This window comes from Leiobunum rupestre, chromosome 4, assembly GCF_980474605.1.
Source record: "Leiobunum rupestre chromosome 4, qqLeiRupe1.1.hap1, whole genome shotgun sequence".
NCBI classification, from domain to species: Eukaryota; Metazoa; Arthropoda; class Arachnida; order Opiliones; family Sclerosomatidae; genus Leiobunum; species Leiobunum rupestre.
The window spans coordinates 22,670,906-22,686,091 of NC_143387.1; the positions used below are offsets into that span (position 1 = coordinate 22,670,906).

Genomic DNA, 15,186 nt, shown 5'->3' on the forward strand with positions numbered 1-15,186 from the left:
ATTCCACCAATGGGAACGTGGGAGATACCTCAATAAAACCTTATATTTTCATAAATCATGCGAATGGTTCGGGTTTAAGTTTGTTGCATAGAATTTTGGTCCAAGTTCTCAGAAAGTGAGTCTCATTGGGTTATTGTCAGGAAAAGGTTATAAAACGCTAGGCTATGCATCTATTTCAAATTTTAGCCCAAAATGGTCACTGAAACAATACTCTTCAAAATTCACAGGGAAATTTATCACACATGAATCTGAGTGGTAATTGAAAGCACTTCGGAACTGCCAAAGAAAAACGCCATTAGCTTTTAATTATCACAAAAACTGACTTGTGTATTAATTATTCCTGACTATTTGGGTTCCAAAATATTGCACAAGATATGATAAAAATGAAATAAAATTTTTAATATATATGTGTTTCAGACAAACTAACTTGTTTTTTTGGTTCAAAGGCAAGTAGATACTGGAAGTGTTATTCTTGGACCAAATATGTGCATTTTATAGAGCTGTCTAAAGCATTCACACAAATAAATTTTAAACATTATTCAATACGACTAGAGAAACACTTTATTCCCAGTATAAAAATGAAAATAAACATTTACAAAAGAAAACTAATACAGGTATCACGCGTTATATGTGCTAAATTACCATTTAGAAATTAGCATACTCACTTAACTTGAGTGAAATATAGAAACTAAGAGATTGCATTTACTATTAGAGCACAAAATGAAAGATCCATTGAATGTGGAAGATAACAATGGATGCCAGAAAGGGTTCGTTTTTTAATTGGCTTAGGGTTTATCGGCTTGCAAGTTCAGTGTCAGTTGAACATCGCCGACATCTTCCTCCATTTTGTACACTATGTCTCAATAACTCCTGAATGTGTTGAACAATAAGATCATTGGCAACTAAAGAAAAATAAATAGATGAAACTGACTTGTGAGTCACAGAGCAGTAGAAGAGCTGGAGTTAGTTGCGCTTCCATGCCGTTTAAGACTATTCACCCCTTGAAAACCAAAAAAGTTGTACCCTAAAACCCGCTTGTACCTGCCAGCACTTGCGGACGCTAAATCTCCGCCCCTGCAGAAGATTTTACACAGTAACTTGTGTTGACCTTTAAGAAACAGCTCATCTCAGCCAACTAATTTGATTTTCATCAGATTAAATCATTATTGCTCAGTCTGATCTGTAATCTTGGGGCAATCCCCGTATTTAAGGAGCTATATCATCCCTTTGACAGATTATGTGGATTGAAAATGGCGATAGGCCCTTCCATAAGTCTTTGTAGCCAAAATCCTAAAATACGTCAGCTTCACTTTAATATCACTAATAATGAACCCCATAGAAACTTGCGCCTGTTTAAACTTTGAACATATCTGAATCAATTAGTTCTAGGGAACTTTTTGACATGTGAAGATTCAATGCAAATCACATTGTCATAAATGCTTCCAAATTTATCAATTCTATCGATATTAGGTGAAATTTACCTTCATTATCTGCTCCTCGTGGTATTATAATATCAGCGTATTTCTTTGTCTGAAAACAAATTAATAAATTAATAAAATTTGCTTTTTTCTTATCCAAGGAATAAGACAACTTTTTATAATTATACTGACAAGGAGACATCTCGAAGTGTAACCCACCGCATTTGTTCAAACTTGGGGATTGGTAGACCTTCATGTAACTTGCAAAAGCCTAAAGGGAATTTATTCAATGGGCAACCGTTTTGCCATGGCAACGAAAAATTTATTTGACAACAAAAAATTTAAATTTTCCCATTGAAAATAACTTGGGATTCTGACCGATTCCTAGCCCCCCCCCTCATGCGAAAATTTAAAAAAACCAAAAATAGACAAAATTGACGAAAAAAATCAAAATTGATCAACTTTTGATCAATTTGAACCAAATCGGTGAAAATTAACCAAAATGGTTAAAATTGGAAAAATGTGAGAAAAATTTAAAATAGTACCAACATTGAAAAAATATTTCGAAATTGAAATAAATTATTAATTCGAATTTTGCCATTCTTGACCAAAATAATTTTTTTAAATAAACCAATTTATCTATATATGATTCCGACATTTCACAAATAATCTATTTAAATCAATTCCTTTCAATAACAAATCGTTTTTGATCAAATTTACTGCTTTTGATTAAAAAGTTTTAAATTTATAAATTTTTTCAATTTTTAAAAAATAATTTATTTCAAACAATTGTTTGTACTTCTTTAAATTTTCTCTCGCATTTTCCCAATTTTAGCCATTTGGCTTCATTTTCACCCAATTTGTTCAAATAGATCAAAAGTTGATAAATTTTTATTCTTTTAGTAACTGTTTTTTTTTTCCATTTTTGGCATTTTTAAAATTTTGAAATTTATTCAAAATTTGCACATAGGTCAGAATCCCATGTTATTTTCAATGGGAAAATTAAAATTTTTTGTTGTCAAAAACATTTTTCGTTGCCATGGCAAAACGGTTGCCTATTGAATAAATTCCCTTTAGGATTTTTCAATTTACATAAAGGTCTATCAATCCCCCGAGTTTGAACAAAATCGGTGGGTTACACTTCGGGATGTCTCTTTGTGAGTAGGTAGATTGTTTCAAAAATTCGGTTAGGGGAAACAAAATATTTTGATGGTTATTTTGAATTCATCCAGTCAGTGGATTTCGGCAATCAATCTTTATTGGCCAATAGTAGGGGTGTGAGAGTGCCCCTTTAGGCACCAAGTCAAGTTTGAGATTCAAAAACATTTCTAACCAATTTCGAGTTTGAAAAACCCAGCGAGTTTACGAGTTTTAAATTACTTTTTTTTACAAAGCTACGAGTGCTTAATATTAACGAGTTTTAAATTTCTTAAGAGTCATGAAAAAAAACAAGTTGGAGAAAATAAAATTTACATAGTAGAATTGAGGTTAACGGTAATAGTTAGTGTAGGGAGCTGTTGGCTCGCGTGGCTTGAAGGGCTTGCCACCACCCTTATACGCATCGGAACCCGGCCACCTGAATTAATGGCTTTAAAAGTCGCTTGCTGACTTAGGCCTAAGGTAAAGCCTAGATGATTATTATTATTATTATTATTATTAATTCACGCATCTTATTTTAAATGAGGTTCAATAATTCCACCGTCCGCTGCAATACAAATCCGTGCGCGATGAAGCATATTTTTAAACGAAGCACGGACCATCTCGGGAGTTACGAATTGGAACGCTGCAATGATTATCTGCCGTAGATCATCTTCGTTAGTGACAGGTGTTTTATACACTTCCTCCTTGACGAATCCCCCACAGGAAAAAGTCCGGCGCACAGTGGGACGAAACGAGAAAAAAGTAGGCGCCGCGAATATCTCCAAACCTGTTTTAGGTAGAAAATTGCAATTTTCAGGTCGCATACAGTGAGTAGGGGAATACCTACTATGAAAATTTCGATGACCTTGAACCATGTCTTCAAGGTCATCCAAAAATTATCTCGAAAACCGTAAGAGTTACGAAGATGGTTTCAATTAGAAAAGTGTTCCACGTCCTATTCTAGGTCTACATAGCTTTGATTCAATCGGATTTGCACAACAGAAAGTCGATAAAATTAAGATAAAAAAATGCAAATTGACTAATAAAATGGCGCTCAATTTTAAATCAAAAGCAAATAGCTATAATAACTCTAAATCACGCTCTGAATCTTTCTACATATTTTGCTGGCCGCTAGAAATGACACTTGTAGTCTCTATCGAGTTCAAATTCTTCTATAGTTGGGTGAAGTAGGATACGCGATAAAGGAAAATCTTATTTGGACGTTTTTCATAATGTTTCTGGGAGACATTGTGATTTAGTGCTTTATCTTTATAATTTTATTTGTGCTACAGAGGGACCCGGATGGATATGGGTTATTGATATTTATATACTACTAGAATCGAGAAATATAACTACTTGTATAATATTATTTAATAATGTTTTTTAAAATCTAAGAATTATTCGTATCTTTACACTTTTTAAGAGCAACTAAGATTTTAGATGTCCATAGACAGAGCAAATTTTTTTTTTAAATTGGAAAAATATTAGATCAATGCGTCAAATAACAGAGACTAAAAATATACATAGATAATCTAGAAGTAATTGGTTTTAATTTATGGTTTTTGTATAAAACAATTAGTTAGGATGACAAAACATGTACAAGTTTTTTTAACGAGTTTAGTCACTTTAACAGGTTCTATGGCCTCCACAGAATAAAATATGACTTGCAAACCGAAATCTCAGGTATTACAGTATGCTATCGATATAAAGTCATCATAAAATAACCAAGAAAAAAATTTTCATCGATTTAAAATTTTCCTCAAATGCCCAATTTTTCCCCGTTTCTTCCCACTGTGCGGCGGTGCGAAATCTGGAGACCTCGGAGGCCATCGTACTGGACCGTTCTTGCCTATCCATCGATCATGGAACTCGTTGTTAAGGTACTGCACGACGTGTCTTTCTTGGTGGGCAGTGCACTGTCATGCTGGAGCCAAAGGGGTGGAACGTCGACTAATGGCACAAAGTCCAACTCGTCTGCGACTTCATTTTGTAGAAAGGCCAGGTAGTTTTGCCCATTGAGTTGACGCAGAAGAAAAAATGGCAAAATAACGCAATCTCCCAGAAGACCAGCCCAGACGTTTAAACGGAATTGTACCTGATTGTGGTGAGGAAATCCCCACTGCGGATTTTCATCACTCCACATGTGGTTATTTTGACTGTTAAACAGGCAGTCTCTCCCAAAGGAGCACTCGTTGGACACAAGAATCAAACGGAGTAAATCTTAGTTTCCGTCTGCCATAGTACAAAACCAGTTACAGAAATCCAGCCGGAGTAGCTGATCACCATCGTAAAGTGCTTGGTGGAGCGTGGCACGAAATGGGTGATAGTTATGACGGTCAAGGACACTCCAAACGTAGTCTTTGACAAGTCCAAATCAGAGCAGGCCATACTTATGCTTGCTCGATGGTAGGCGACAAAGTTGGCGATGACTGTGTCTTCCATGTTGATGTTGTCATGGCCAGGTCTGCGGAATCTGCGATTCACGTTGCCTTCGTTTTCAAAGTCATGGACAGCACGGAGAACAGTGTGGTGATTTGGACGACTGTCAGGATACAACATTTGAAATAATAGACTCACATCACGTGCATTTTGTTGACCATCTCCGTAGTATAATTCGACCCTCCTGGACCGCTGTTCACAGGTATAACGAGGCATCTTTTTATTTTACTGGAGTAAGTTGAGAAAATGATTTTAAAACGAAGCAGTGTGTCTTTAAATACCAAAATGGAGCCACACTTTAAGCGATAGAGTAGTGCAAAATAAGAAACACGTGGGAAATTCAGTTGGCATAAATTAAACGGTTTCGTGGACTTCCTGCAACATTCTTTTCCCCAAATAAGACGCGTGAATTCTGGAATTCTACTATGTAAATTATATTTTCTCTTAAAAATTATTTAAAATGATTTGGTTTAAAAAAAAGTCATTTTTTATCTTTACATCTTTCATTTTCATGAGACGTAAACCTTTTTGGGTAGTACCAATTTTTTTTATGACGTATTATTTTAATGAAAAATTGTCCGTTTTTGACAAACCAATTACATTAAAGGTTTTCGAGTACGTTCTACAACTTGTTAATTGAAAATTTTTGTCTACCACCTATCGTTCAAAAAATACAAATTTCAAAACGGTGAAAAAGTTCACGATTTTTCTGAAAATTCCCAAAGAAAAGGAACCCGGCCACTAATGGCTTCAAAAGTCGCTTGATGACTTAGGCCTAAGGTTGTAACCGATTTTTTTTCCCAAAGGGAAAAGTTAGGCCAGACGAACGTAAGATTATAGAAGGTTTAAATAAACACAAGAAGGCCCGATAGGGAATTCAGTTCAACAATATTTTATTTGTTTAAAGAGAATATCACATTTACCCCTTATAAGGCAGAGATCTTTTAGCAATAACAAGATATATTTACCAACACAGACAGAGCCATATTCCTGGAGACCGATACAACTCAACTTAGATATGTAGAAACAGTAACTTGACAAGTTAATTGTCGGTACGCTCAGGAGTAAGGCTCTCTCCGTTCTCTGTGGCCGCTCAATTAGACATTAGTATATTAGTAATAAAAGAGAAAAAAACTAACGCGTTAGGTAAGTAAGAGTGTTACCTGGCACAAGGGAGGCTAGGCCCCTCTACCAGTGGTTATGTAGGCTTAGGATATTTATCCGGCGGTTACAAGGTGGTGCCTTTGATATTAGCCTAGCTCTCCTTCGTTTAAGAGTATATCCTGATAATTTCACATTACTAGCAACTATAATTTTTGAGAAAAACGCCTGGGCCGATCAAATTAAGACACCCTGTATTGAGTGAGACTATTGTTATGTTAGGGGTTGTCATTGTCCACAATTTAGAAAACCTCTCGTAACATTATACCCATGCCTTCTTTGAACACCATTCTTTTTTAGCCTCATCCCCTTTAATTTCAGAGGAATTGTTAGCCTCACCCCCTCTAGTTATAGAGGAATTGTTAGCCTCATCTCCTCTAGTTATGAGAGGAATTGTTAACATCATCCCCTCTAGTTATGAGAGGAATTATTAGCCTCATCCCCTCTAGTTATGAGAGGAATTATTAGCCTCATCCCCTCTAGTTATGAGAGGAATTATTAGCCTCATCCCCTCTAGTTATGAGAGGAATTATTAGCCTCATCCCGTCTAGTTATAGAGGAATTGTTAGCCTCATCCCGTCTAGTTATAGAGGAATTGTTAGCCTCATCCCGTCTAGTTATAGAGGAATTGTTAGCCTCATCCCGTCTAGTTATAGAGGAATTGTTAGCCTCATCCCCTCTAGTTATAGAGGAATTGTTAGCCTCATCCCCTCTAGTTATAGAGGAATTGTTAGCCTCATCCCCTCTAGTTATAGAGGAATTGTTAGCCTCATCCCCTTTAATTTTAGAGGAATTGTTAGCCTCATCCCCTTTAATTTTAGAGGAATTGTTAGCCTCATCCCCTTTAATTTTAGAGGAATTGTTAGCCTCATCCCCTTTAATTTTAGAGGAATTGTTAGCCTCATCCCCTTTAATTTTAGAGGAATTGTTAGCCTAATTCCCTCTAGTTATAGAGGAATTGTTAGCCTCATCCTATCGTCGATAGATGGCGAAAGCGTCTCCATAGAGCGACTTAAAAATCGTATATACACTAGCTTGGCCCAGTGCTACATAGTAATAATAATAATAATAATCAGCTAAGCTAATACCCACGTCACCACCACAGTCCTAAATTCTTCCGTTACTCACTACTTCCTTCTCTAACCAAGGTATACCCTCCTTTCTCCCCTCCCAACTTTCATTTCGCTCGTAGCATTCATTAAGGAAAAGGTCGGAATGTCACACTATTAATTGAAGTTGGCCTGGCAGGTAGAGGGAGGCCATATAAGTAATAAATTTAAAATTAAAAAAATGCCATTGAAAGAAGGCACGGCTAAAATGTTAGGAGATATGTTCAAATTCAAATTTAATCCGAAAAACCGGCCAAAATAGACACGGCCTTTATTATTTGCTATCTTAAATAAATATCTAATAAGTGATTTGGTAGAAGAAAACATTTATTATTAAATGCATTGTATAAAAAACCTTAGGCTTGTGTATAACTTGCCCCAAAACGAAGTCATATCACTCTGTAGCATTGCTCTCATCACAGTTGATATTTTTATGTAATCCAGAATGTACTGAAGAGCAGTTAAAAAATGGTCAAATTAAGTCAGTTTTGTCAAACTGTCATAACAAAAACTAAGCTATTTTATTACCACCTATTAGTTTCTGAGATAATAAAACTAAGACAATTTTGGGATTTATGTCAAATAAATATAAAATTTTTGGTTTTAGTTTGGTCCCTATTTGGTTCTTAAAAAAATTTAAGTTTTTAATAAACTTTAATATTTTAAATCCATGAAGTAGCAGTACTTTTTACTAGTGTTTTTAAATTTTACATATTTAACCATGGAACATAGTTTTAAAAAAATTTAAACTTTATGATAGTATTGGAAATTATGCCAGTGGTATCCAGAAGTTGAAACTCAAGTAATATAATTTTTTTGGTCTAATCAAATATTCAATAACCACAAAAATTGTATCAATTACCTCAAAATCTGAACTTGATATTTAAAAATACCAGCAAAATTTTACCAATATTTCTCAAATTACCAGATTGTCTAATTACAAAAGGATTGAAATAATAAGAATGTTAATCAAAATATATATACAGGGTCTTTTTTTTTGCTCGGAAAAGTGTTTTTTTTCAAAAACTATTTATAGTACCGATTTCAAATTTGGAAGGTCAATTCTCTATACCGGGGGACATCAGTTTGAGAAATTTGAGCGTTTTCGGTAATGTTTTTCACCAATTTTGAAAAATTATTTTTCGACCACTAGGTGCGAGATAAAAAATTTCTATTATAAAGTTGTAGGCCGTCATCGAAAACCCTTAAAAATTGTTCACTCGACGAAAAACAATTTATTTATCAGTGAAAATTCGAGCTTGAAAAATTTACAAGTTGGTGAAGCCAAATTACGATTGTTTGAAACGATAATTGAAACCGAATTACCTAATCCAGTTGAAACTTTGGTTAAAAAAACGACCGGATTTAAAAAACACGAGGCTATAGGTCAATCCTAAACATGCATTGGGTATTTAAAGGAAAACTTTGGGAGATTATTATCAGTGTTTGATAATATTTCGAACAATGCCTCGTTATTCAGTAGCTGAGCGTACCGAGATAGTTGCCATTTACTATGGAGAAGCAGCGCAAAACCTTAGAAGAGTGACTGAAATCTTCGCAGAAAGACATCCAAATGGAGCACCATCTGTAAATACAGTAAGACGAGCAATTCACGATTTCAATCAATTTGGTAACTTGCAACCTAGGTTTCGCGGATTGGGTCAACCGGATTTAGACTTCGAGAACAATGTACTCGCGTACTTTGTGGCATAACCTCGTCACAATTGCGCTAACGCCGCTGCTGATTTGGGTTGTTCTGCAAATCGTGTGTGGAAAATTCTTCGTAAGAATCGCTATCACCCATACAGAGCTACGCTCCACCTAGGACTAATTGACAGAGACCATCAAAGACGTTATGAATTTAGCAACTGGTTACTAAATGCTGTCCAAGAAGATAAACAAATTTTTGCGCCATGTTTTGTTCTCCGACGAAGCGTCATTTTCTAGAGATGGGCCCTTTAATCATCAAAACAGCCATCTTTGGTCTGACATCAACCCACATTGGGGTTTTGAATATCATCACCAGGTTCAATTTGAACGGGTCAATGTTTGGGTTGGACTTGTTGGAAACCGTTTGATTGGTCCCTTTTTCCTGCCGACGAACCTCAATGGCCAAAGGTATTTACATTTTCTACAGAACGAACTGAGTGACGCAATCGACGACCTTCCATTGGCTGAAAGACGTCAGTTGTGGTTTCAGCAAGATGGCGCCCCTCCGCATTTTTCCCGGCAAGTAACTGAGCACCTCAACAACGAGTTTCCTGAAAGGTGGATAGGGAGAAATGGTCCAGTGCATTGGCCAGCAAGGTCACCTGACCTAACACCGCTGGATTATTTTCTCTGGGGATTCGTTAAAGCAAAGGTATACGCCACGCCCATTGAAACTAGGGAGGAACTCATTAGACGAATAATCAGTGCTTGCCGAGACGTCACACCAGAAATGGTATAGAAAGCGTTTGAGAACTTAATTGTCCGCGCACAAACCTGTGTTGCAGCCAATGGTGATATTATTGAAAATGTTTTGTAAAAATTTATGTGAATAAAATATCTGCATTTAAAAACCAAACGTGTACATTTTTTCAAGTGTGAAAACTCTACTACGTTTGTATTAGACTTGTTCCCTTTTCAATTATCGTTTCAAACAATCGTAATTTGGCTTCACCAACTTGTAAATTTTTCAAGCTCGAATTTTCACTGATAAATAAGTTGTTTTTCGTCGAGTGAACAATTTTTAAGGGTTTTCGATGACGGCCTACAACTTTATAATAGAAATTTTTTATCTCGCACCTAGTGGTCGAAAAATAATTTTTCAAAATTGGAGAAAAACATTACCGAAAACGCTCAAATTTCTCAAACTGATGTCCCCCGGTATAGAGAATTGACCTTCCAAATTTGAAATCGGTAGTATCAATAGTTTTTGAAAAAAAACACTTTTCCGAGCAAAAAAAAAGACCCTGTATAAATAAATTTATTAGATTTATTTGACTAAAATCGTTATTTGAAACATCTATGGGATTCCTTGTACTTTAAGAACAAGGTTTAACAGCGAAATTAGACCTACTTGCAAACTAAGTGTATATTGCCCCCCAATATCATAATACTTTTATCTGGAAAATAGTCAGCTATTTCATATTTTTTAGACACTAACGTTATGCAAATTTTTTATAATAGAAATAAAGCCCCATGTGCAAATCTTTGATAATTATATTGTAATTGTTATTAACTACATTCTACCAAGTTTTGGCAAAAGAAGTTATCAGTGCCTTTAAATTATCTGGTTACTACCACCATTTGCCTGTTTAGATTATAGAGATGGAATCAATGTATAGAGAAGATTTCTTTGGTGTATGCAGTTATAGTAAAAGAAACCGGTTAAGTAATAATTTTGAATTTCCTATAAATACAATTTTTTTCTTTTTAACATCAAAGAAATTTACCACAAATTAATTTAAATTTTTAAAACAATTGTGTGATAGAATAAACAAAAACCAATGGCTTGTATAGTAATATCAAAGGCACACAGTCCCACTAAAAGATAAAGTATATGGAAACATTCGTGCCCAACGAATAATTTTTTGGTACATAGTAACCTAGGAGCCATAACAATAAAAAAAGTGTCTGAATTTGAATTTTAAAATTGTTTTTATATCGCCTCGTCGAAATTGGGATTATTTTTTTTTGCCAAGTTCAATAATAAGAGACTCATTTGCAATTTAAAAATTTAGAATACTGGACACCTCACACACTTGTACTAAAACTTACTGGCAAACAGAATTCTTCAAAAGCTGGCTTGACAAAATTGGTATACTGATTCAAAACCTGCTCCAAATCTCTTCCACGTTCCTTCACATCTCTTAACACTGTAAGGAAATAATGAATAAAATCTAGGTTACTAAAAATGTCGACCCGTTTACATGCTTGATTGATAATTGTAATTCAAAGTGAAAGAGTAAAACCATTTCCAGCATTTTTATAAAATCAGCAATGATATTGTTACAAGCATGCTGCAGTTTCATCAAAACAACAGCATGTGTTTGATATGCAATAGTTTATTTTTTTTTGAGGTTTTAATTTCAACCATCGCTTAAATAAAAATAGAAAACATCTAAAATTTGAAAGATTAGCATGATATATAAATAGCTCAATGTTATTTGCTTTTCTACATTACTCATAAAAGACAATTACTCCAAATGATGTCCAACAAAAGCGTTACGGAACCAAAAAAATTTAAGTTCTTTTTTTCAACTGCTTGATTTTAAATTGTCCACAAAATAACCACTTTCTACTAATAATTTTAAGGTTTTTATGTTATTGGTCAGGGTCATCGTGACGCACTGGCAAAATAGACATGCCCCTCTAGCCTCAAATTGGAAAGGACAGCAAAAACTGTTTGGAATTTTATACCTCAATTTTCTTAAATTTAAAACCCTTACCAAAAAATAAGTTGGTTTTTAGTTGGTATTTAGTTGGTTTTCACATTTAAGTTGGTTTTTAGTTGATATTTAGTAGGTTTTCACATTTTAGTTGGTTTTAAGTAGGTTCAAGTTGCCAGCATATTTTAATAAACTATTTAAAGAGGTAATAAGTTGTTTTTAAGTTGGCTGGAAAATACTCATTTTTTGAAGTTGGTTTTAAGTTGGTTTTAAGTGGTCTTTATTAAGAAAGCTTTTAGTTGGTTTTAAGTTGGTGTAAAGTGGTTTTTAAGTAGGTTTTTAGTTGGTATTTAGTTGGCATTTGTTCCAAATACCAACTTAAAACCAACTTAAAAAGTTACAAGACCACTTATTTTTTGGTAAGGGTAAGAGCGTGCTTGCCTCTTTTCATGCTTATTAAGTGGCACCAATATATCTAGTACTTGTATGAACTGGATGGATACAGAAACTGAAGATAGACTATCAAATGAAAATGGATTAGTCTCTTTTGAAGCTCACTGAAAAATAAAGTGATCCCCTCTCTTTTTACGCTCCCCTTACCAAAAAATAAGTGGTCTTGTAACTTTTTAAGTTGGTTTTAAGTTGGTATTTGGAACAAATTCCAACTAAATACCAACTAAAAACCTACTTAAAAACCACTTTACACCAACTTAAAACCAACTAAAAGCTTTCTTAATAAAGACCACTTAAAACCAACTTAAAACTTACTTAAAAAGACCTCTTAATAAAGACCACTTAAAGCCAACTTATAACCTACTTAAAAATTATAAGGAATTATCTGACCACTAAAAACCAACTTCAAAAAATGAGTATTTTCCAGCCAACTTAAAAACAACTTATTACCTCTTTAAATAGTTTATTAAAATATGCTGGCAACTTGAACCTACTTAAAACCAACTTAAAACCAACTTAAATGTGAGAACCTACTAAATACCAACTAAAAACCAACTTAAAACCAACTTAAATGCGAAAACCAACTTAAATGCGAAAACCAACTTAAATGCGAAAACCAACTAAATACCAACTTATTTTTTGGTAAGGGTCACTGAAGATCAAATGTTGTTATTACGATCCATTTTGCTCAAAGTTACTCCAAAAAAAAACTTGCCATGAGCTGATTCTCACCATCATTCAAGGTCATAAGTTAATAAACTGCTTGATTTTACTGGTTAAAGGGGTTTTCCCTCCTTAAGTTCTTAGGTTCCCTCTTTCCACGAGTGTAATACTCTTTACAGACGAGGCTTATAAACCCGGGTTTAGATCCCGTTTTTGAAAACAGAGCTTATTTAGCTATACTGAAATGTGCTATAAAAATTTAACTTTGGTTTACTGAACCCAGTTTTATTAGCCTCGTCTGAATAGGGTATAATGGTTATAGTTAGTGTAGGGAGCTATTGGCTTGCATGGAATGAAGAGCTTGTAACCCAGCCACCTGAATTAATGCATTAAAATGTCACTAGCTGACTTGGGCGTAAGGTGGTGCCTTGGTTATTAGCCTAGCAAATTATTATTATTAAGATAAATCAGGAAATTTCCGTTTGTAGACTAAAATCCAACCATTTATGAAGCACGCACCTTTTTTTAATAAACTTTAAATACTTGCCCATACCAAAAAATAAGTTGGCTTTTAGTTTGTATTTAGTTGGTATACACATTTTAGTTGGTATTAAGTTGGTTTTAAGTTGTCAGCATTTTTCAATAAACTAGTTAAAGGGGTAATAAGTTGGCAGTATGGTTTTATTTGTTAATAAGTTGTTTTATGTATGGTTTTAGTTGGTATTTGTCCCAAATACAAACTTAAAACCAAGTTCCTAGACCACTTAGTTTTTGGTAAGGGTGTCCACAAAACAATTTTGTTGGTTTCTAAATTTTATCGCTAATATTTAATAGTGAATTGGGTTAATTCACATAGACATTGCCAATGGATTAGTCCAGGAATACTGTGATAATGCAGTTACCACTAAAAGGATATCCAGTCTTGTTTTCTGTGTGACAGAGTAAACAGCCCCTTAAGCCCTTCATCATTTGTTGTTAGTCTACCCATGGCTGCAGGTACTAATCTAACTGGTACTTCAGCCTTTATGCAGAAATGTTTAGCAATCTGTTGTAAAAAAAATTTTAGGCCGCCTTCTGAAATAACTTTCAATTCTTTGACCAACAGCTTTCCAATTAGTCCTAAGCATTTTACCCTTACCAAAAAATAAGTTGGATTTCAGTTGGTATTTAGTTTGTATACACATTATTAGTTGATATTGAGTTGGTATTAAGTAGGCTCACGTTGTCAGCATATTTCAAGATACTATTAAAGGGGTAATAAGTTGTTATTCAGTTGGTAGGAAAATACTGCTTTTGCTAAGTTTATAATTAGTTGGTTTTTAGTAGTCAGGAAATAACAATATTTTTAAGTTGGTTTTAAGATGTTTCCTTAGTAGGATTTAAGTTGCTTTTAAGTAGTTAAATGTAAATGTTGCTTCTGGTTTAGTTGGAAATAAGTTGATTAATAAATAGGATTTAAGTTATTTTTAAGTAGGCATTTGTCCCAAATACAAACTGAAAACCAAGTTGAAATACAAGTTGTCCTAGGTGGTTTTTAGCCAACTTATTTTTTGGTAAGGGTACTCATAACGGGGTAAGCATTGATTGATAAATATCTTCTAGCATTTCATTGTTGATATATGGCTTCTGTTACATTTTTAATGTTTAATACATCTGTGCAATGAACCTCAAAAATATTATCCATCTCTACCTGTAAAATATCTTAGAGCAATGATGATGTTGTATTTGAGAAATTAAATGAATGGATGTCATAGGGAAAAGGTTGTTCGTGAAGGTACTTCGCAACAAATAGCTTCAATAACAATTTTATTCCTTCAGTTCTTTGGTTTTTGACTAATTTTCTGTAAACAACTTCTCTTTTCCACCCCTCACTATTGCTTTTAACAACTTGATTCATTACTTAACCCTCATCAACATCTGCTTGAGTGTGGGATGCACCTTCTTGGTGACTGGTTTTCACTTTGATTTCATCAATCCAATATATGGTTCTTCTCTAACGTCGTAAGTTAAGGACTAGGAGTATTGTGGTTAGCTTTGGCCTATTGTAACGAACCCTGACCTCCTACGCTCTTAACTCTCACTTTGTTAAGGGGAGTTTCAATTAAATGAAAAATATCTGGTAACACTCACTATGACTTGTTTTTAACTTCACTAAAGTCTATCATTCCTAGCTTCTGTTAAACCTGATATCAGAAATGTAAAACTTGATGATCCACCATAACAAAAACTAGTTATTGATATATGCTTAAGACCAATTATTTGCCTAATAGTATTACAAGAAAATATCTTCTAATTCTTTATAAAAAAAAGTTATTTTACTAAAAAATGTTACTTTACTTTAATAATGGTATATAATATTAATATTAATATTATCTTTAGTTTTGAGCAATCAAAAAGATGAACATGACAATTGTTTTCTTAACAGTACTC

At 34.1% G+C, this 15,186-nt stretch overlaps 1 protein-coding gene across 1 annotated transcript in view; it reads right to left on the reverse strand.

Moving 5' to 3' along the window:
- Positions 1–543: 543 nt before the first annotated feature.
- Uck (Uridine-cytidine kinase) overlaps positions 544–15,186 on the reverse strand; it is a 29,277-nt gene continuing 14,634 nt past the window's right edge. The window contains exons 5-7 of the mRNA XM_090171277.1: positions 11,030–11,127; positions 1,482–1,530; positions 544–902 (exon numbers count right to left, since the gene is read on the reverse strand). Coding sequence (XP_090027403.1) covers positions 793–902; positions 1,482–1,530; positions 11,030–11,127 — 257 coding nt within the window. The 3' untranslated portion in view covers positions 544–792. The remainder of the gene's footprint in view (positions 903–1,481; positions 1,531–11,029; positions 11,128–15,186) is intronic.